Source organism: Callithrix jacchus, chromosome 22 (assembly GCF_049354715.1).
Source record: "Callithrix jacchus isolate 240 chromosome 22, calJac240_pri, whole genome shotgun sequence".
Classification (NCBI taxonomy): domain Eukaryota; kingdom Metazoa; phylum Chordata; class Mammalia; order Primates; family Cebidae; genus Callithrix; species Callithrix jacchus.
The window spans coordinates 18,386,760-18,410,651 of NC_133523.1; the positions used below are offsets into that span (position 1 = coordinate 18,386,760).

The window sequence follows — 23,892 nt, forward strand, 5'->3', positions numbered from 1 at the left end:
ACAGCAGAACACGTGACACACAACGCTGGACAGGAGAGACTGACAGTTGTTTATTAGTTGCATACATTCACAGCCCAGAGGAGGAGGTACCTGTCATATTCAGGGGTCCCCGTGATTCCAGTTAACCAATTTCCTCAGGGGAGACATGTCCCCCTTCAGTCAATTCCAGTTAAACATGAGTCTTGGTGGAGTGAGGTAGCTCAGGCCTGTAATCCCAGCACTTTGGGAGGCCAAGATGGGTGGATCACCTCAGGTGAGGAGTTCAAGACCAGCCTGACCAATGTGGTGCAACCCTGTTTCTACTAAAAAACAAAAATTAGCTGGGCATGGTGGTGGGTGCCTGTAGTCCCAGCTACTTGGGAGGCTGAGAGAGGAGGATTGCTTGAAGCCGAGTGTCAGAGGTTGCAGTGAGCCAAGATTGCACCACTGAACTCCAGCCTGGGCTGGAGACTCTGTATTAAAATAAAAAAAGGGCCTTACACACCATCTGAGTTTCAAATTTTGGGCTGGGTGCGGCGGCTCATGCCTGTAATCCCAGCACTTTGGGAGGAGGAGATGGGAGGATCACCTGAGATCAGGAGTTTGAGGCCAGCCTAGCCAAGATAGTGGAACCCCATCTGTAATAAAAATACGAAAACAAATAGCCGGGAGTGGTGGCATATGCCTGTAGTCCCAGCTACTCGGGAGGCTGAGGCAGGAGACTCACGTAAACCTGGGAGGTGGAAGTTGCAGTGAGCTGAGATTGCACCACTGCACTCCAGCAGGTGTGACAAAGCGAGACTCCATCTTGAAAAAAAAAAAAAAAAAGAGTTTCAAGTTTTGGAGCATTTCACATTTTGGATTTTCAGATTAGGGATGTTCAACTTGTAATTATATAAACATGTTAATTATAACCCTGTGGTATACCATGTATACCATATATGTAATAAAGTACATAAACTAGGCTTATACACTATATACTAAATATATTTATATCTATGTATACTGATGCACCCCAGAACACATATACACACAATAGCAGTCATCCCCTGGTAAAGCTGGGGTGTTGGTTCCAGGACCCCAACAGTACACACCAAAATCCACACATACTCAAGTCTCGCCATCATCCCTGTGGAATCCACTTAAAAGAAAAGTTGGGGCCGGGCATAGTGGCTGATGCTTGTAATCCCAGCACTTTGGGAGGCCAAGGTGGGTGGACGGCTTGAGTTCATGAGTTCAAGACCAGCCTGAGCAACACGGTGAAACCCGTCTCTACAAAAAAGTACTAAAGGCTGGGTGTGGTGGCTCACGCCTGTAATCCCAGCACTTTTGGAGGCTGAGGCAGGTGGATGATGAGGTCAGGAGTTCGAAACCAGCCTGGCCAACATAGTGAACCCTCATCTCTACTAGAAATACAAAAAATTAGCCGGGCTTGGTAGCAGGTGCCTATAATCCTAGCTATTCAGGAGGCTGAGATAGGAGAATCCCTTGAACCCAGGAGGCAGAGGTTGCAGTGAGCCAAGATTGTTCCATTGCACTCCAGCCTGGGTCACAGTGCAAGACTCCCCATCTCAAAAAAAAACAAAACAACCAAAACTTAGACAGTCATGGTGGTGCACGTCTGTGGTCCCAACTACTCAGGAGGCTGAGGTGGGAGGATTGCTTGAGCCCAGGAGGCAGAGGTTGCAGTAAGCTGAGTTCAAGCCACTGGGCAATAGAGCCAAACCTTGTCTCAAAAAAAAAAAAAAAAAAAAAGCCTTTTATACTCTTGGGTTTTGCATCATGTTAATATTGTATTTTCCTTTCTTTTTTTTTTAAGACGGGGTTTCACCATGTTGGTCAGGCTGGTCTTCAACTCGCGACCTCATGTGATCCGCCCACCTTGGCCTCCAAAGTGCTTGGATTACCGGTGTGAGCCACCACGCCCGGCCCCGAATACTGTATTTTCAATTGGAATTTAGTTGAAAAATAATCTATGTATAAGTGGACCCACACAGTTCAAACTTATGTTATCTGAGGGTCAACTCCATGCTATATTGTGTAATACACTAATACATGAGTATCTCTTCTGAATGGAGATGCAAGAAGCCTCAGCAAATAAGAGCAAACCAAATTCAGCAGTCTGTACCTGCGAACCATGACCACTGGAATTCTACCCAGGAAAGCAACATTAGTTTCACTTGTGAAAAATAATCAATGTGGGCCGGGCGCGGTGGCTCACACCTGTAATCCCAGCACTTTGGGAGGCCGAGGCGGGTGGATCACGAGGTCAAGATTGAGACCATCCTGGTCAACAAGGTGAAACCCTGTCTCTACTAAAAATACAAAAATTAGCTGGGCATGGTGGCGCGTGCCTGTAATCCCAGCTACTCAGGAGGCTGAGGCAGGAGAACTGCCTGCACCCAGGAGGCAGAGGTTGTGGTGAGCCGAGATCGCGCCATTGCACTCCAGCCTGGGTAACAAGAGTGAGACTCTGCCTCAAAAGAAAAAAAAAATAATCAATGTAAACTGGGCATGGTGGCCTGCTCTTGTAATCCCACGCTGAGGCGGGCAGATCACTTGAAGCCAGAAGTTTGAGACCAGCCTGGCCACCATGGCAAAACCCCATCTCTACTAAAAATACAAAAATTAGCTTGGCATGGTGGTGCATGCCTGTAATCCCAGCTACTTGGGAGGCTGAGGCACGAGAATCGCTTGAATTCAGCAGGATGAGGTTGCAGTGAGCCGAGATTGAACCAGTGCACTTCAGCCTGGGTGACAGAGGGAGACTGTCTCAAAAAAAAAAAGGGGGGGGGGAATAATTAATGTAGCAGATCGCGGTGGCTCACACCTGTACAAAATTAGCCAGTCATGGTGGTGCATGCCTGTAATCCCAGCTTGGTCAAGGACTGAATCTTTTGCCAGTATGTACATGTTATATACAGCACGTGACATATACAGGTATCTATGTATATTGGAGACTGTGTTAAGGGGATTCTGCACAACTGAAACCCTGATGTGTGGACAAGAATTTGGATGGTCACTCTTGAGGATTTGGGATGTTGCTGATGCTAGGAGACCTAGGGCAGCTCTTGCCTCTGAAAGGACCATTGAATTCAATCCCTGGAATCCACCCAGACCTTGAAGGTACTTTCTCCTTACACAGCATCACTCCCCCAGGACTCACCAGGTGCAGCTGTGTTCACTCCTCTGCGTCCTCTGCCTTATGTCCTCCCGAGCACTTGGCATTTCTACTTTGGTGACAAAAGGTCCCAATCTCAAGTCTCCTCCCAGGTAGTGCAGTGGCTCATGCCTCTAATCCCAGGACTTCAGTAGGCTGAGGTGGCCAGATCGCTTGAGGTCAGGAGTTTGAGACCAGCCTGGGCAACATGGTGAAACCCCCCATCTCTATAAAAAAAATACAAAAATTAACCAGGTGTAGTGGTACACACCTGTAGTCCCAGCTACTTGGGAGGCTGAGGCAGGAGGATCACTTGAGCCCAGGAGGTCAAGGTTGCAGTGAATATGATCTCACCACTGCACTCCAGCCTGGGTGACAGAGTGAGACTGTCGCAAAAAAAAAAAAAAAAAAAAAGTGCTTTTCTGTAAATGTAGAAAATGGGAGTTCAAGGATGCGAAAGTAAGGGCTGGAAATGGATTGATGCTGCTGCTCCAGCCCCTCAGCTGTTATCATAGTAGATGCTTCCAGAAACATCCCTCAGGACTTCACCTTTTATCAGTTTGCTTTTCCAGTGAGCACACAGTGAGGGCAGCAAGGCATGGCTCTCATGGCTCAGATGCATGCTGTCCTCTGAGCGCTTCCTGGTAGTCCTCACTTCCACTGAGGCACATCTGCCACAGAACTACCCCTAGATGGCCTCACGGGACCCCACCATGCTCAAGGCTGCCCCTGACGCATGTCTGCTGTTGGGGTAGGATGGAGGCCTACAAAACTCAGACTAAAAGTCTTGAAGTGAGAGAAATGTCACTTCTGGTACCCAGGGAAAGACAGGAAGTTGTGAGATTGGATGGTGAGCTGGCTTCCCTCATTCTTGTCACGTCCCTGGCAGGACACTGTGACTTGCTATCCAGGTAACAGTGGGCACTGCCTCCACCAAAGGAAGGGGCTGACACCTACCATGGCTGCACAGCTCAGCAAAGGAGGAACTCTTCGGTGGTGTCAGAACAGTTTCATGGGAGTTCAGTTCACCTTGTGTTCTGGGAGTGACATGAAGCAAGTCGCCTCCATGGCCGGTGGCGCTTCTCTGACATGGTGACTTCCTGTACACCACAGGCTGGAGTTCTGCAGGGTGCGTCTTGTTCCATGAAGCATAAGTGCTGGCCTTGGAGGCATGGCTACAAAACCAGCCCCACAGCAGCACACACGACACGCGCTGAAGAGAGCAGGCCTCGTCACGGTCGGGGCCCAAGCCAGGTGGAATGTGCCAGAAAATCTGGGGTGGGCCAGCTAGGGAAAGTAAGAAGTTTGGTTGTGTCCTGCAGTCTGGGGTCATACCACCCTGAATGTGCCTGATCTCGTCTATGTCCTGTAGCTGGAACATGGTAGGGCATGTCTCTGTGGTACCACTGTTGGTTTTGAGACTTCTGTGGAGATTGGTACAGAGCTGGTGGTTATGGGACAGTGGATCTTATATGGCCAAAGGGCATGTGTCCCATGACACAGGTTCTGCCTCGGCTTCTCCAGCCCTCTCACTTTAGAGCTACCTGGGCTGTCATAGAGAGATGTTCTGGTGTGAACTTTTAAACACATTTACCAGCAAGAATCTACAGTGTGGGTTTGGATGGGAAACGGAGCTAGAGATGACCTCCAGATGGCCTTGGAAAGACATGATGCTGACAGCTGTGAAATAGGGTGTCCACAGGCAGATGCCGCTGGAGAACTGTGGGACACACCTTTGTTTTCAGAAACTCAACATTCCCAAAGGTCTGAACCAAGGACACTGATGGGAACTTAAAGGCAGATTGTGGGCGCCCTCTTAATTCTGTGCAGTCATGTGTGTGAGCTAACAGCTGAGACTGTTTCTTAACTTCAGACTGGATTCCAAGAAAGGCCTATTGGGTCCCCGGTCCTTTCTCCTCAGTCCTTCAGTTTGTCCTAAGATGGTGGAAAGAGTTGCATATGTAATTGAAGACATTTCCATATCGCTTACACTCAAGAAGCTGCTCTTAAATTTGTGAGTGGTTTCATGGTCTTGAACTAAGATGTACAAGAAACTCTTAGAAATGACAGAAAAAGGCTGGGCGCAGTGGCTCATGCCTGTAATCCCAGCACTTTGGGAGGCCGAGGCGGGTGGATCACGAGGTCAAGAGATCGAGACCATCCTGGTCAACATGGTGAAACTCTGTCTCTACTAAAAATATAAAAAATTGGCTGGGCATGGTGGCGCGTGCCTGTAATCCCAGCTACTCGGGAGGCTGAGGCAGGAGAATTGCCTGAACCCAGGAGGCGGAGGTTGCGGTGAGCCGAGATCGCGCCATTGCACTCCAGCCTGGGTAACAAGAGCGAAACTCCATCTCAGAAACAAAACAAAGAAATGACAGAAAAGAAGTTAAATGAATACGAAACTGAAGAGTTTAGTTTCCACAGAGATTTAAAAAGTACTCAACTTGAGGCTGCTCCTCTGGGCACACTGCTTGTGGGGTGGCCCTGCTCTGCAAGGAGCAGCCCTTTAAAAAAAAACAAAAATGAGTCAACTTGAAATAGATATTCAGATTAATAAGATAAAACACAAGATTGATAATCTTACAGCAGAACTGAAAGCTGCATCTTCAAAATGCCTATATCTAGATAAAAACAATCAAGTTCTGCAACAGGAATTATTATCTATGAAAACGATACCACAGAAATGTAAGGAATTTGAGAAGAATAAAAAGGTGTTGGAACAAGAAGTGAGAAGAATTGGCTAGCTTGGCTTAGGTACATAGCAAGGGAAGGGTGTCTGGAAAGCCCCCAAGCCACTGGTCATGCCTTGGCTTGATATGTGATTCCCACATATCACAAGTGCTCTGATTGCATTAAAAATAATAATAATTAACACAGGGATTTGTGCCTGGAGACATGCCTGCAGCTGCACAGATAGAATTTGTAGCCCACTCAAGATAAGAAAACTTGCACAAACCTTTGGCTCACTTAAATAAAGAAACAAGGCCCAACACAGAAATGCCTTTGTCCTTTGCATAACTAGCAGGCTCCCAGGAAACAGCCTCTACTCCTTTGGTGGGCATTTACTTGGTGGGCTCTGGTGGGTTCCAGCGAGCACTTTCTTTTTTCTTTTTCTTTTTCTTTTTTTTTTTTTTGGAGACGGAGTTTCTCTCTTGTTACCCAGGCTGGGGTGCAGTGGCATGATCTCAGCTCACTACAACCTCTGCCTCCCGGGTTCAAGCAATTCTCCTGCCTCAGCCTCCTGAGGAGCTGAGATTACAGATATGCACTACCATGCCTGGATAATTTTTTGGTAATTTTTAGTAGAGATGGGGTTTCACCATGTTGGCCAAACTTGTTTCAAACTGACCTCAAATGATCTGTCTGCCTCGGCCTCCCAAAGTGCTGGGATTACAGGCGTGAGCCACCGTGCCTGGCCCATTTTTTTTTAAACAGATTTCACTGCAGCAGGAGTCTTGTCTTTGAAACGAATTAGGTCAACTGAAGGCTTAATCACAATGTTTACATTCATGTAGTTTTTCACCAGTGGGAATTCTTTCATGTGTTCAAAAGAAACTGGAACAATCAAGGGCTTCAAAGCAATGTTTGTATTCACACAGCTTCTGTCCAGTATGAACTCTTTCATGTATTCAGAAGGAACTGGAACAACTAAAGGCTTTAGAATGCTGCTTACATTCTTAGGCTTTCTCTCCAGTATGAGTCCGTTCATGCAGTCGAAAGTGACTGGAAGAAATGAAGGCTTTTCCACATTGTTTGCATTCATAAGGTTTCTCTCCAGTGTGAGATCTTTCATGAATTCGAACAGAACTTGAAAATCTGAAGGCTTTCCCACATTGTTTACATCGATAGGGTTTCTCTCCTGTGTGAGTTCTCTCATGCATTCGAAATTTACTGGAAGAAATGAATGCTTTTCCACACTGTTTACACTGATACGGTTTCTCTCCAGTGTGAGTCCTTTCATGCAATCGAACTTGACTGGAACGAAGGAAGGCTTTACCACATTGTTTACATTCAAAAGGTTTATTCCCGGTGTGAATTTTTTCATGTTCTCGAAGGGAACTTGAAAAACTGAAGGTTTTCCCACATTGTTTACATTCATAGGGTTTCTCTCCGGTGTGTGTTCTTTCATGCAGTCGAAAGGAACTGGAACGAATGAAAACTTTTCCACACTGTTTACATTCATAGGGTTTCTCTCCAGTGTGAGATCGTTCATGAATTCGAAAATAACTTGAACACCTGAAGGCTTTTCCACACAGTTTACATTCATAGGGCTTCTCTGCATTGTGAGTCCTTTCATGTCTTTGAAGGGAACTTGAAAAACTGAAGGTTTTCCCACATTGTTTACATTCATAGGGTTTCTCTCCAGTGTGAGTTGTTTCATGTTCCCGAAGGGAACTTGAGAAACTGAAGGCTTTTTGACACTGTTTACATTCATAAGGTTTCTCTCCAGTATGAGTTCTTTCATGCATTCGAAGAGAAATGGACCAACTGAATGATTTGCTGCATTGTTTACATTCATATGGTTTTTCTCCAATGTGATTTCTTTCATGCACTCGACAGGAATGAGAAGAGTTGAAGGCTTTCCCACATTCTTTACACTTATAAGGTCGTGCTCCACTGTGTGTTATTATATGTGCTCGAAAGCTTGCAGAATAAAAGAAGGCTTTTCCACATTCTTTACATTCATACGGTTTCTCTCCACTATGAGTCCTTTTATGCCTTCGAAAAGAACTGAGAAAACTGAAGGCTTTACCACATTCTTTACATTTATAGGGTTTTTCTCCAGTGTGAGTTCTTTCATGAGTTCGAAAGTAAGTGGGACAACTGAAGGCCTTACCACACTGTTTACATTCATAGGGTTTCTCTCCAGTGTGGGTCCTTTCGTGTCTTTGAAAAGACTGGTAACATATAAAGGCTTTCCCACACTGTTTACATTCATAGGGCTTCTTTCCAATATGAGCATGTTTTTGAAAAGACTGGTAATATACAAAGGTTTTTCCACATTGTTTACATTGATAGGGTTTCTCTCCAGTATGAGTCCTTTCATGTCTCTGAAAAGGTTGGTAATAAATAAAGGCTTTCCCACACTGTTTACATTCATAGGGCTTCCCTCCAGTGTGAGTTCTTTCATGTTTCTGAAAACAGTGGCGATAACTGAAGGCTTTCCCAGGCACTTTACGTTCACACGGTTGCTTTTCATATTCCTGATACTCATTTGGTTTCTGACCAGTGTGAGATCTCATGTGCTTATTAAGGGATGACTGATGCACGAAGTCTTTCCCACAAAAGCTGCGTTCACGTCGTTTTGCTCCAGTAAAAGTTTCCTTGTTGATGTTAACGTTTGGCATCTGGCTGGTGGTTTCTCTACATTTGCTACCTTTTCCACTTTCACAGAGTCTCTCAACCATATGACCTCTGTAAAGAATGAGCAGCACATTATTAGTGGCTTTTTAATTAATTATTTTATATTTATTAGTAGGTAGGAGAATTACATTTTAACCATTTTCAGAGAAAGTGTAGGATATTTGCCCTGTCTGAATTGTTTTGAAAGTTAATATATTCGATGATCTGAAAGAAGACTCAACCATAGTTATGATCAAGTCAATTTCTTTTTTAAATAAAAATGAGATGAGATGGAGTCTCATTCTCTCACCCTGGTTGGAGTGCAGTGGCACGATCATAGCTCACTGAAGCCTTGAATTCCTGGGCTCAACTGATCCTCCCACCTCAGCCTCCTGAGCAGCTGGGACTACAGATGCATGCCACCATGCTCGGCTAATTTTTTTTTTCTTTTTAGATGAGGCCTTGCTATGTTACCCAGGCTGGTCTTGAATTTCTGGCCTCAAGTGATCATTCTACCTCAGCCTCCCAAACTGCTGCGATTACCAGCATGAACTACTATGCCTGGCCAAGAGTCATATTTATAGAAGGGGTTTCTAAATGCTGTTTCAAAGTGATTTATTTTTCACATCCTGAACATCTATGATGTTTTTAAGAAAACATTCAGTGGAAATTTTCTAGGAGTAAGTAAATTTGAAACTGTGCTTATTGTTTTGTTTGCTTTCTTGTGAAATTTCCCCACAGGCCACTATTCTTCTGTGGCTGCAACTCACCTTCGATTTCTCCCCAGGTTTCTGTGGTCATCCTCAATGTGCTGGTCTTCCCACCTTTTCCCTAAAATGCACACCCAGAAACATCATTATAAACTATTAGAAATTACAGAAAATTGTTACAGTCTCATTTCATGACGAGTTGTGACTCTGTCTGATTCAATCACCGAAGGATTCCCTTTCCACATTTCAGATTTTGGAACACAGCTGTGGAGCAAGGAACACTTGTTCTGTGTTCTGTATATAACTAAGGAGAGAAATGTTGATATCCTTACCTAGACAGACCAGGTTCTTGAAGGTCTCCCGCATCACATCTTTGTAGAGCTTTTTCTGTGAAGAATCCAGCAAAGCCCACTCCTCCAGGGTGAAGTTCACAGCCACATCCTCAAAGGAGACTGAGTTCTGAAACATTCCACATGTGTTTACAGGAGGATGGGTGAGACTGGTGGTACTGGGGATCTGTACTCAATCTGTAAGAAGCTCACATGTGGCCGGGTGCGGTGGCTCACACCTGTAATCCGAGCACTTTGGGAGCCCGAAGCAGGCAGATCACCTAAGATTGGGAGTTTGAAACCAGCCTGACTGACATGCAGACACCCCGTCTCTACTAAAAATACAAAATTAGGCCAGGCATGGTGGCTCACACCTGTAATCCTAGCACTTTGAGAGGCCGAGGCGGGTGAATCACAAGGTCAGGAGCTCAAGACCAGCCTTGCCAATATGGTGAAACACCGTTTCTACTAAAAATACAAAAATTAGCTAGGCATGGTGGCGTGCACCTGTGGTCCCAGCTACCTGGGAGGCTGAGACAGGAGAATTGCTTGAACCCGGGAGGCAGAGGTTGTAGTGAGCTGAGATTGTGCCACTGCACTCCAGCCTGGGCAACAGAGCAAAACTCTGTCTCAAAAAAAAAAAAAGTAGTTCACATACAATTCTGTGTTCTCCAGACATTTGGTGTGTGACTTGGCTGTCAGAACTATAACTGTCCACACTCACTTCCTCATAAAATTCACACTATCATGAACACACAGAAATTACTTCCATTTTTTTCTTTCTGAGACAGAGTCTTGCTTTATTGCCCAGGCTGGAGTTCGGTGGCGTGATCTTGGCTCATTGCAACCTCCACCTCCTGAGCTCAAATGATTCTTATGCCTTAGCCTTCTGAGTAGCTGGGACTACAGGTGTGTGCCACCATGCCTGGCAAATCTTTTGTATTTTTAGTAGAGATAGGTTTTCACCATGTGGGCCAGGCTGGTCTCAAACTCCTAAGCTCAGGCAATTTGCCTTCCTCGGCCTCCCAAAGTGCTAGGATTACAGGCGTGAGCCACTGTGCCTGGTCAATTACTTCTATATTTTTACTGTGATCCTTTGAAACCTTATTGTTCTCTAAAGGCAGACTCAAGCTCACCTTGGAAAAGTAAGAGAAATGCTATACAAATGAAACAAATTTTAAGACCATCAATCCCTTGCGAGAAAAACTCATTTCCTACCTTATTATATAACTTATCACTCAGCATTTCATTAAACGTGGGATCAAATCCGGATAAGGTTTTAATAAATAAATACACCTTCAAGAACTGTAGACTTTTTCTTTTATTTCCATGAACGAACAAGAGGCCAGGAGGCTTGTGGAAAGTTACATTGTTCCAAGAATCTGCTGGCCATATCCTGAAGTTTCTAGGTCACTACAAGTACTCCAATTCAGCTGGTTGAATGAAAATATTCCTTTGCAGAAGTATTAATTTCAACTTCTTTGTGTAATATTTATTACAGTCTCCATTCTTCCTTTTTCTCTCTCCACATTTCTTTTTCTTTTTTTTTTTTTTGAGACAGTCTCGCTCTGTCACCAGGTGCCAGGCTGGTGACAATGGCACAATCTCGGCTCACTGCAACTTCTGCCTCCCAGGTTCAAGCAATTCTCCTGCCTCAGCCTCCCGAGTAGCTGGGACTACAGGTACACACCACCATGCCCAGCTAATTTTTATATATTTTTTTAGTAGAGACGGGGTTTCACTGTGTTGGCCAGGATGGTCTCGATCTCTTGACCTTGTGATCCGCCTGCCTCGGCCTCCCAAAGTGCTGGGATTACAGGAGTAAGCCACCACGCCCAGTCTTCTCTCACACACATTTCATGGGTCTAGAAGGTTACTGGGAAGTTAGAGCTCAGACCTGAGGAGGAGCACATGGCAACTTAGACCTCCACAAAATCCCTATACCCAGGAGAGGGTTTATTACGCATAGACTTGAGACCCTGGGAAGAGCAGGGTGGGTTGGCTGGGGATTTTCACTGAGGTTAGCAAGTGGGCTAGCCAGCACCAAATGAGGGTGACCTGGCACCAAATGAGGGTGACCCAGGTTCTCTTCCTACCACATCTGGATGTGGGGTACACAGTGGAAAAGGAAGAATGAGATTTTATTTTATTTAATTTTTTCTTTTTGAGACCGTGTTTCGCTCTGTCTGGAGTACAGTGGTGCGATCTCAGCTCACTGCAACCTTTGCCTCTCGGGTTCAAGCAATTCTCGTGCCTCAGCCTCCTGAGCAGCTGGGATTACAGGTGTGCACCACCTAATTTTTGTGTTTTTAGTAGATACAGGGTTTGCCATGTTGGCCAGGGTGGTCTTGAACTCCTGGACTCAAGTGATCTCCCTGCCTCCGCTTCCCAAAGTGCTAGGGTTACAGGCGTGAGCCCCTGTGCCTGGCAAGAATGAGATTTTAAAGATATCATCCATCAAACATCACAAAAAAATGAAGTCAGAGACTTCCAATTTCTGGTCTTACAAGTAAGGAACATAGAATTTGTCATTCCCAGATGTGCCAGTAACAAATAAACAAACATCAAATCGACGACTCTTCTTAGATCCACTAAATAATTGAAGGTCATAAGGCAAAGTTTTCTCCAAAATTTGAGACACAAATAGGAAAAGTAACAATTTTGTAATAATCCCAGAACATAATGTTCTTCCTAAGAAAGTCTCTTCTCAAAAAACTGTATCTCAACAAAAGCCTAACCTACTAGGAGTTTGCCAAAGCCTACGTGACCTGGGGCAGGGACAGGAAAGCATGTGTGAGGGTGACCCATCTTTTGTCTTCCCAACACCAATACAAGGTGCCTTTTCCAATACCACTCTCCAACTCTCTGACATTGACCATGTGTCCTAAAATTTAATTCAATTCTAAGTACCCAGAATTAGTTACACTCCACAGGTTAAGGCCTCAGTCCCACAAGACTGTCCTCATGTCAGATGCAAGCCACAAAGTGGGGTACCCAGGCGCCCAGGCTTCTACATGCCAACTACAAGTCTGGAGTTCCCACACCACCCTTTATGTTTAATAATTCACTAAAGCTTCCCTCTGAAGTCAGGAGAGTAATTTACTTAGCATCAGTTTATTATAAAATATACAACTCAGGAACAGCCAAGTGGAAGAGGCGCATTGGTCAGTATGGGGAGGAGGTGGGATGTTTCCATGCATTTTCTGGGTGTGCCACCCTCACAGCACCTTGATATGTTCACCAACATGGAAGTCCTCAGAACCCCAATATATGACGGTCCCATCACATAGATATGACTGATGAAATCATTGCACACTAATCATTAATTCAGTCTCCAGCTCCTCTTTTCTCCTTTGAGTTTGGGGGCTAGGGCTGAAAGTTCAAGGGCGGTCTTTCTGGACACCGGTCCTAATCCTCAAATCGTCTAGGATCTCCTGAGTGCTACTTTGCAAACAAAGAGGATCCTTTAACCCTTTTCACTTGTGAAATTCAAGGGATTTAGGAGGTCGGTGCAAGGAATCACATACAAAGACTAAGTGTGTTTCTTATCATATCACAGAACATCACAGCTCGGGGGTATAAACTCACTAAAAGACTGAGGGCTTGGCCGGTCATTGTGGCTCACACCTGTAATCCAAGCACTTTGGAGGCCAAAGTGGGTGGATCACCTGAGGTTGGGAGTTCAAGACCAGCCTGACCAACAAGGTGAAACCCGTCTTAAAAAAAAAAAAAAAAGACTGAGGGCTGGACCAGTGGTGGCTCAGACCTGTAATCCGAGAACTTTGGGAGGTTAAGGCAGGCAGATCACCTGAGCTCAGGAGTTCAAGACCAGCCTGGCCAACATGGAGAAACCCTATCTCTACTAAAAATACAAAATTAGCCAAGTGTGGTAGCATGCACCTGTAATCCCAGCTACTTGGGAGGCTGAGGTTGCAGTGAGCTGAGATCTCCCCATTGCACTCCAGCCTGGGCAACAAGAGCAAAACTCTATCTCAAAAAAAACACAAAAAATAAAAACAAAAAAAATTAGCTGGGCATGGTGGTGCATGCTGTAATCCCAGCTACTCGGGAGGCTGAGGCAGGAGAATTGCTTGAACCCAGAAGGCAGAGGTTGCAGTGAGCCGTGATCGTGCCACTGCACTACTGCCTGGTGACAGAGCGAGATTCCGTCTCAAAAATAAAAAACAAAAAAAAGACTGAGATCAAATCATTGGACTATAACATGTTTCCACCCTTCTCACATCTTACCAGTATTGTCATTAGGGCTTCTGTGTAAAAACAGACGACTACATTGCACTGTTTATTTCTGCATGTTTCAGACTTATTTAACAAGTGTCTAGAGAACCCTAAAGATGACAGGAGAGAGAAAAGCAAGGACACCAGGGACACCAAAGGAAATTTTATCCTCTGACATCTACAGTAAACACAGACAAAACCCAGTAGGATAAACCGAAAACCTCACACTCAAGGGCTGTTTACCTCCGTTTCTTTTTCCCAGTACATCTTGTCCAGTTTTCAACAAAAATTATATGAAATATCAAAAGCCTTTAAGAACAGAGTCAGAAGACAGAGGTCAAGCACCAGAACCAGATTAGGTGTAGAAGAGATGTTGGAATTGTCAGATCGGAAATTTAAACCAAACATGATTAATATACTAAGGGTTCTCATGGAAATAGTGAACAATAACATGAAAGGAAAAACAGACAATTTAAGTGAAGATATAGAAATTTTTTTTTTTTAAGATGGAGTTTTGCTCTTGTTGCCCAAGCTGGAGTGCAATGCATAATCATGGCTCACCACGACCTACGCTTCAGGGGTTCAAGCGGTTCTCCTGCCTCAGCCACCTGAGTAGCTGGGATTACAGGCAGGTGCCATCACACTGGGCTAATTTTGTATTTTTAGTAGAGACGGGGTTTCTCCATGTTGATCAGGCTGGTCTCGATCTCCCGACCTCAGGTGATCCCCCTGCCTCAGCCTCCCAAAGTGGTAGGATTACAGGGGTGAGCCACTGCGCCTGGCCGAGATATAGAAATTCTAACAAAGAATCAAAAGGTAATGAAGGACAGAAAATACGCTGCAACAGAAATGAAGGGCAGCTTTAGAGGTTCGTCAATACAGTGCAAATGTCTGAAGAGATGATCAGTGATTTCTAAGAACTTTCAGTAAAACCTGCCAAACTGAAAAGGAGAAATAAAGACATCACAAGACCCAAAACCTGTCAGAAAATTACAAAATTGGAACATACATGTAATTGTACTAACTAAAGAAGAGAAAGAAACTGAAGAAATAATTGAAGCAATAATGACTGATAATTTCCCAAAATGAACGATATAAGTCACAGGACATATCCAGAAACGCCAAGCAACATAAATACCCCAAAATCCACTCCTGGGGTATATCATAGTCAAGGAAAAAATTAAAAGACAAAGATAAACCTTGAAAGAGGGCCGGGCGTGGTGGCTCAAGCCTGTAATCCCAGCACTTTGGGAGGCCGAGGCGGGTGGATCACGAGGTCAAGATATCGGGACCATCCTGGTCACCATGGTGAAACCCCGTCTCTACTAAAAATACAAAAAATCAGCTGGGCATGGTGGCGCGTGCCTGTAATCCCAGCTACTCAGGAGGCTGAGTCAGGAGAATTGCCTGAACCAGGAGGGGGAGGTTGCTGGTGAGCCGAGATTGCGCCACTGCACTCCAGTCTGGGTAACAAGAGCAAAACTCCGTCTCAAAAAAATAAAGAAAGAAAAGAGGAAAGAGGAAAGAGAAAAGAAAGAAAGAAAGAGAGAGAGAGAGAGAGAGAGAGAGAGAGAGAGGAAGGAAGGAAGGAAGGAAGGAAGGAAGGAAGGAAGGAAGGAAGGAAGGAAGGAAAGAAAGAAAGAAATGTATTAGAGAAGAAATAAATGCAAGAAAATACAATCTGCAGGAGGCTGAGGCAGGAGAATTGCCTGAACCCAGGAGGCGGAGGTTGCGGTGAGCCGAGATCGCGCCATTGCATTCCAGCCTGGGTAACAAGAGCGAAACTCCGTCTCAAAAAAAAAAAAAAAATACAATCTGTTTTGTTTTTTTTTTAATCTGACATATAAGTTTCTCCAAAACACAACAGGAACAATATATATGGTAAGTCCAGCTTATGGATAAATGATACATATGGGAGCAATGTTACAGAGGACAGGAAAGGCAGAATTGGGAATACTTTTTCATGGGGTACTTGGGCAACCATTGAGGTAGTGCAGTGTTCTTTAAAAGAGGACTTGGGTCATTTGTAAGCATGTACTACAAACTCAAAGGCAATCACTAAAACTGTTAAAAAAACAACGAACTATAATTGGTGTGCTAAGTAGGGAGAAAAATGCCATCAGGTACAATCCTTAATGAATGCAGCTAATGGCAGAAAAAGAATGAAAGATAGGAAAGGAAGAACAACAACAAATAGAAAAACATAAAAGGCCGGGCATGGTGGCTCACACCTGTAATCCAAGCACTTTGAAGCCAAGGTGGGCGGATCACCTGAGGTCGGGAGTTCAAGACCAGCCTGATCAACACGGTGAAACCCCGTCTTTATAAAAAGAAGAAAAACATAAAAGGAAAAAGGGAGACATTAACACAACAAAATCAATAACGTGTTAAACATCAATGGTCTAAACACAACAAACGGTGGACAGATACTGTCAATAACGAATCAAATATATGGTGTTGAAAAGGAACACACTTTAAATACCCAGACACAGATACATTAAAAATAAAGGAATAAAGAAAGATATGCCATGCTAACACTAAGAAAAAGTGATCATAGCTATGTTAATTTCAAACAAAGCTGACTTCATATCCTGGAAGTCTCCATAATAACAAAGTGATTAATTCACAGAGAAGACAGGGCAATCCTTAGTGTGTACGTGCACAAAAACAGAGTGGCAAAATAATGAGGCAAAACCGATAGAACTGCAGGAGAACTGCATGGAGCCATGAAGCATAGCTGGAGACTTTACACCTCTCTATCAGCAATAGGAGATCCGGCAGCAGAAAATCAGGAAGGACACTGTTGAACTGAACAGAACCATCAAACAACCAGATGAAAAGCAAAACGCTTAGACCAGCAATAGCAGGATATATACTCTTCTCAAGTTCACATGGAACATTCACCAAGAGAGCCCACATTCTGGAACATAAAACATACATTTTTTTTTTCTCTTTTTTTGAGACAGAGTCTCGCTCTTATCACCCAGGCTGAAGTGCAATGACGCAATCTTGGGTCACTGCAACCTCTGTTTCTTGGGTTCAAGTGATTCTCCTATCTCAGCCTCCTGAGTAGCTGGGATTACAGGTGTTAACCACCACACCCAGCTAATTTTTGTATTTGTAGTAGAGATGGGCTTTCTCCATGTTGGCCAGACTGGTCTTGAACTCCTGACCTCAGGTAATCTGCCTGCCTTGGCCTCCCAAAGTACTGAGGTTACAGGAGTGAGCCATCGAATACGGCCTTTTTTTCTTTTTTTGGACACAGAGTGTTACTCTGTCACCCGTCACTTAGGCTGGAGTGCAATGGAGTGATCCTGGCTCACTGCAACCTCTGCTTCCCAAGTTCAAGTGATTCTCCTGCCTCAGCCTCCTGAGTAGCTGAGACTATAGGCATGGTGCCACCACACCCGGCTAATTTTTTGTGTGTTTTTAGTAGAGACGGGGTTTTGCCACATTGGCCTGGCTAGTCTCAAACTCCTGACCTCAAGTGATCCACCCATCTCGGCCTCCCAAAGTACTGGAATTACAGGTGTGAGGCACCATGCCCTGCCAGGAAATTGGGTAGCTCAATTTTCTAAGAGCCCCTAAAATAATTGGAAGCCCCTAAAGTTGAAAGTAATCAGGGAACTCATTTTACACCAAGGACTACATAAGTGACATCAGATCAATGAGATACACGACAGAATTTCCACCTACCCTATAATCCCATAGCAGCAAGATGTATATAGAGATTTAACAGGCTACTAAAATGAGAATTGAAAACTTTAGACAAAATGAGCACACTCCAAGAAGCTCTTAACCTGGCATGTTTTTTCTTTATTGCATTTTAGGTTTTGGGGTACATGTGAAGAACATGCAAGATTGTTGCATACGTACACACGTGGCAGTGTGATTTGCTGCCTTCCTCCCCAACACCTGTATTTGGCATTTCTCCCCATGCTATCTCTCCCCATCTCCCCACCCCGTACTGTCCCTCCCCTATTCCCCCCAACAGACCCCAGTGTGTAGTGCTCCCCTCCCTGTGTCCATGTGTTCTCATTATTCAACACCCGTCTATGAGTGAGAACATGCGGTGTTTGATTTTCTGTTCTTGTGTCAATTTGCTGAGAATGATGGTTTCCAGGTTCATCCATGTCCCTACAAAGGACACGAACTCGTCGTTTTTGATGGCTGCATAATATTCCATGGTGTATACGTGCCACATTTTCCCTGTCCAGTCAGTCTATCATCGATGGGCATTTGGGTTGGTTCCAGGTCTTTGCTATTGTAAACTGTGCTGCAATGAACATTCGTGTGCATATGTCCTTTGCACATGAATTTAGATTTATAATTAGTAGAACGATTTATAATCCTTTGGATATACACCCAGTAATGGGATTGCTGGGTCAAATGGAATTTCTATTTCTAGGTCCTTAAGGAATTGCCATACTGTGTTCCACAATGGTTGAACTAATTTACACTCCCACCCACAGTGTAAAAGTGTTCCTATTTCTCCACATCCTCTCCAGCATCTGTTGTCTCCAGATTTTTTAATAATCGAACCTGGCATGTTTTCATTTAAATCAAAGAGAAAGGGTTTGGCGGGGCACGATGGCTCACGCCTGTAATCCTAGCACTTTGGGAGGCTGAGGCGGGGGATGATGAGGTCAGGAGTTCGAGACCAGCCTGACAAATGTGGTGAAACACCATCTGTACTAAAAATACAAAAATTAGCCAGGAGTGGTGGCGCACACCTGTAATCCCAGCTACTCAGGAGGCTGAGGCAGTAGAATCACTTGAACCTGTAGGTGGAGGTTGCAGTGAGCCGAGACCATACCACCACACTCCAGCCTGAGCAACAGAGAGAGACTCCATCTCCAAAAACAAAAAAAAGAGAGAAAGAGTTTATAAGAACAACCTCCTATTCTTACTTTAATCAACCAATCTTAGCAATGATAGAAAGATCATACCTTACAAGGTGAGCTTTTGACTAAATGACAACACGATCTCCCAGCAGGAGATCTTGGCCCATGGACACGGAAATACTTATTGGCTACAGGAAAAAGAGGAGACTCAGAATTACATAGACTCTCCAACTTTTCAGCAAATTCTCACTAGACCGAGATTTGTTACATCTTCTGCAATGTAGCCACTACACTGTCTTCTTCAAATCGCTGATTGCATCATTATTTCTGTAAGAATCATTACGGTACCCTTTAATCCAGTTTTGCTTGCCACTCACCTAGTATTTTTAACTTCAACATCACCTGTAGCCATCCCTGGAATAACTAGTTTACTTGCTTATCCCAGCACTTTGGGAGGCCAAGGCAGGTGGATCACGAGGTCAAGAGATCGATACCATCCTGGTCAACATGTTGAAACCCCGTCTCTACTCAAAACACAAAAAAATTAGCTGGACATGGTGGCATGTGCCTATAATCCCAGCTACTCAGGAGGCTGAGGCAGGAGAATTGCCTGAACCCAGGAGGCGGAGGTTGCGGTGAGCCGAGATCGCGCCATTGCACTCCAGCCTGGGTAACTAGAGCAAAACTCTGTCTCAAAAAAAAAAACAACAACCTGGGGCTGGGTGCAGTGGCTCATGCCTGTAATCCCAAAACTTTGGGAGGCTGAGGCGAATCACAAGGTCAGGAGGTCGAGACCAGCCAGGCCAATATGGTGAGACCCTGTCTCTACTAAAAATACAAAAATTAGCTGGGTTTGGTGGCGGACACCTGTAGTCTCAGCTACTCAGGAGGCTGAGGCAGAATTGCTTGATTCTGGCCGATCAGGCTCAGAACGAACGTCAGACCAGCCCTGGTAGAACCTAGGTGCCACAGCCAGGTTTCTGTTCCTTACATTTGTGAACTAAGTGCAGCATTAGGAACCATTCGAGGCTTAGCTGAACCTCCAGACTCCAAGGACGGCGGTGGTCTGGCTTGGCTACTAACCTGTTATATAAGTCGTATTGCTTAACTGCTTAATGAGAGAGGAGAAAACAAATACTTTGCTTGATACATACTGCTGCTAGAAGCAACTCTCTACTATGCTGCTTAAGGAAGAGTTTAAGTTGAAACTTACCCGTTGAGTATTGTCAGTCGTTACAGTGTGTTTAATTAGATACATATTACAGATCTGATACTTAATATCAAACATTGACACAAATAGACTAAAATAGTTAATTCTTTTTTTGTAGTGATAGGGTCTTTCTATGTTGCTGGTCTCAAACTCCTGGCCTCATGCCATCCTCCCACTTTGGCCTCCCAAAGCGCTGGGATTATAGGTGTGAGCACATGCATGCAGCCTAAAATATTTTAGAATATAAAAGGGATAGGCCAAGCTTGGTGGCTCATGCCTGTAATGCCAGCACTTTGTGAGGCAGAGGCGGGGGGATCACCTGAGGTCAGGAGTTCAAGACCAGCCGGCAAACGTGGTGAAACTTGGTCTGTAATAAAAATACAAAAATTGGCCGGGCATAGTGACTGATGCCTATAATCCAAGCACTTTGGAGGCCAAGGCAGGCGGATCACCTGAGGTCGGGAGTTCAAGACCAGCCTGACCAACATGGTGAAACCCCATCTTAAAAAAAAAAAAAAAAAAAAAAGAATATGAAAGGGATATAACAGATACCTACCCCTACTCCTAAAGCCACGAGAAAAATTCCCAAGCCTCGAATACATCGCCAACTCATACCTAAAATCACATATGCTAAATTCACATTGGATGGCAAACAGTATATGCAACTACCTTTATTTATTTATTTATTTATTTAATTTTTTTGAGACAGTCATAAGGCTAGAGTGCAATGGCATGATCTTGGCTCACTGCAACCTCTGCCTCCTGGGTTCAAGCAATTCTAATTCTCCTGCCTCCGCCTCCCGAGTAGCTGAGATTACAGGTGTGCACCACCATGCCTGGCTAATTTTTTTCTGAATTTTTAGTAGAGACATGTTTTGCCATACTGGTCAGGCTGGTCTTGAACTCCTGACCTCAGGTGATCTGCCCACCTCGGCCTCCCAAAGTGCTGGGATTACCAGTGTGAGCCACCTTGACCAGCCTACAGTTTTATTTCTTAAGAGCAAGGTTTGATTTTAAACACAAACTTAACTCCCACGTGTCAACTACCACTTCCATACTCTCCTCTATCTCACAGACACTTAATGAAATACAATCAATGATGACTCATATATGTGACCTCACAGAATATCAAAAGATGTTTAATTATAATACCAATGACAAGGTAGGCATCTTAAAAACCAATCTATTTACATTAAGAAACTTGATGATGAAAGACTGACTGCAAGCCGAGCACGGTGGCTCACACCTGTAATCCCAGCACTTTGGGAGGCCGAGGCGGGTGGATCACGAGGTCAAGAGATCGAGACCATCCTGGTCAATGAGGTGAAACCCCATCTCTACTAAAAATACAAAAATTAGCTGGGCATGGTGGTGCGCGCCTGTAATCCCAGCTACTCAGGAGGTTGAGGCAGGAGAATTGCTTGAACCCAGAAGGCGGAGGTTGCAGTGAGCCGAGATCGTGCCATTGCACTCCAGTCTGGGTAACAACAGCGAAACTCCATCTCAAAAAAAAAAAACAAAAACAAAGAAACACAACACAATCAGGAAAATTATTTACAAAGCATTGGCATACAGCAGCTATGGTTCAACTGGATACATCCAAACCATCAGGATGTGAAGAGTCAAGGCAATGTATATTAAGCCTACTTGAATTAAGACAAGGAGACTTACTACTAGCTTTTGACCAAAGCGCAGCTACAGATAAATGATCTACAAATACCCACCTTAGAAAAACCAGTATTTATGGATGAGATTTTACACAAAAATCATTAGTATTCCAAAAACAAACAAACAAACAAAAATTAGTATTCTAATGATGAAATGCTATATACTACATCTTTCAGGATATGGTACCCAAACTACATACTCACCTAACAGTCTCAAAAAAATACCCACAATCAGTCAGGTGCGGTGGCTCATGCCTGTAATCCCAGCACTTTGGGAGCCTGAGGCAAGTGGATCACCTGAGGTCAGGAGTTCAAGACCAGCCTGGCTAAGATGCTGAAACCCCATCTCTACTAAAAAATACAAGCCTTGCCGGTCGCGGTGGCTCAGGCCTGTAATCCCAGCACTTTGGGAGGCCGAGGCGGGTGGTTCACCAGGTCAAGAGATCGAGACCATCCTGGTCAACATGGTGAAACCCCGTCTCTACTAAAAATACAAAAAAATTATCTGGGTATGGTGGCGCATGCCTGTAATCCCAGCCACTCAGGAGGCTGAGGCAGGAGAATTGCCTGAACCCAGGAGGCAGAGGTTGTGGTGAGCCAAGATCTCGCCATTGCAGTCCAGCCTGGGTAACAAGAGCGAAACTCCGTCTCAAAAAAAAAAAAGCAAGACTTAACCAGGTGTTGTTGCAGGCATTTGTAATCCCAGCTATTCAGGATTCTGCTGACGCAGAATTACTTGAACCACGGAGGCAGAGGTTGCAGTGAGCTGTGATCATGCCATTGCACTTCAGCCTGAGTGACAGAGAGAATCTCCATCTCAAACAAAAAAACAAAAACCCCAAAATGACTCTAGACTTAGGAAACTTCCACAGGATAACTGCTCAGAGAAAAACACCCTGACCTATTACAACCACACGTGGAAAGAAAATCACAACATATTCTTACAATCGGAATGTATCAAAATGGTATATGTCATAAACATCACTCTCACAAACACCTCAAAACTAACCACTTACATAAAAGAAACGACATCCAGAGATTTTCCATCATCATGGCACTCCAACATAGGAGAAATCCCTTGTATAGAAACCACGCAGATAAACACACACAAACAAGAAAATTTAAAAGAACCTGAACAAGCTCACAAGAAACTCCATCCACAAACCAAAGAAACTAAAAATCGTACACATTCACACAAGGGAACAAAATTACCTGGAGCGAAAAGAGACTAGAATTAAGGGTGGCTAGAATTAATATTTTATCAAGGCGTCTAAAGGGAAGAAACTCAAACTTTCTGATCAGTTAAGATAAGGAGTCCCCTTCCCCGCAGTTCAAAAAGAAAGCCCACATGCAGGTCAAAAACACTCCCAGGCTTAAGTGCTGGGAGCACTAGAGGGGGTCAGTCCCTGGTTCCCTGGTGATGAGGGCAGGGGCATCTGAGCAGCCACAGGAACCTCTGGGAGCTCCTCTTGTCCTCCTGACCCTGGCAGGCTTCGGTTCCCACAAGTGAGGAGACCCCAGGACCTCCCCAGGCTTCAGTTCTCACAAGTGAGGAAACGCGCCCGTGGATTCATCGTTAGGTTTCCAGCCAAGTGGATTCTTAAACGCACAGACTGAGATGGGATCTCCCCAAGACCCTCCCGCTGTCACCGGACAATCCGGGGAGACGCGGGGCTGCGGGCGCGGAGCTGTCCAGTGAGGGGCTCCAGGGCCGGGGGCCGAGGTCGCGGCGGGACAGGACAGGGGATCCCGGGGACGGGACAGGACAGGGGATCCCGGGGACGGGACAGGACGCTGGGGATCCCGGCTGCCGGTCCAGCCGAGGCCGATCGGCGCCCGAAGTGGCCCCGAGTCTGCAGACCCCGGAGTTGACTGCAAGGAGGTCCCCGGCCTCGGCCACAGACGGTTCCAACGAGAAACCTTCCCTCGGTCACAGGCCCCGCACACTCACCATTTCCCAGCGTTCGGGAAGTCCCGGTGTCCTCCCTACTGATGTCAGTATCTACAGGTCACGGCGCGACAAAGGATGCACCAGAGCCACCTACAGCCCTCAGGAGCAGGTGAGACGCAGTTTTACCACGGGCCAGGAATGGCGACGTCCGCAATACGCATGCGCAACGTGGCCCCGCCCTTTTGTCACTGAGTGACAGCCGAGCAGAAAGAGGCGTGGTTGAGCTGGCCAGGCTTCAGTCAGCCTTGTCTCTGCCAGGACTTTTGCATTTCAGCCAAATGTTTTATTTGCCTCCCATCCATTTCATGTGTTCTCTTCAGTACTGTTACGTACATTCACATTGTGAAACCAATTTCCAGAATTGTTTTCATCTTGCAAAACTGAAACTCCGTCTCGTTACACAACTCTCTGTGCACCCCTTCCCTCAGGGTCTTTTGCAACCTCCATTCCACTTTCTGAA

At 45.0% G+C, this 23,892-nt stretch overlaps 1 protein-coding gene across 7 annotated transcripts in view; it reads right to left on the reverse strand.

Annotated features, from left to right (window-relative positions):
* The window catches only part of ZNF14 (zinc finger protein 14), a 44,144-nt gene extending 20,555 nt beyond the window's left edge, over nt 1-23,589 (reverse strand). Inside the window, exons 1-6 of one of the 7 annotated variants that reach the window (XM_078361911.1) lie at nt 23,433-23,589; nt 9,528-9,654; nt 9,256-9,316; nt 4,097-8,557; nt 3,146-3,366; nt 26-786 (exon numbers count right to left, since the gene is read on the reverse strand). In XM_078361911.1, the coding sequence (XP_078218037.1) occupies nt 6,820-8,557; nt 9,256-9,316; nt 9,528-9,654; nt 23,433-23,435 (1,929 nt within the window). In that variant the 5' untranslated portion in view covers nt 23,436-23,589 and the 3' untranslated portion in view covers nt 26-786; nt 3,146-3,366; nt 4,097-6,819. Of the gene's footprint in view, nt 1-25; nt 787-3,145; nt 8,558-9,255; nt 9,317-9,527; nt 9,655-23,432 lie in introns of those variants that run through there. The other 6 variants (XM_054249672.2, XM_078361912.1, XM_054249671.2 and 3 more) reach the window with 6 other exon arrangements.
* Nucleotides 23,590-23,892: the final 303 nt, after the last annotated feature.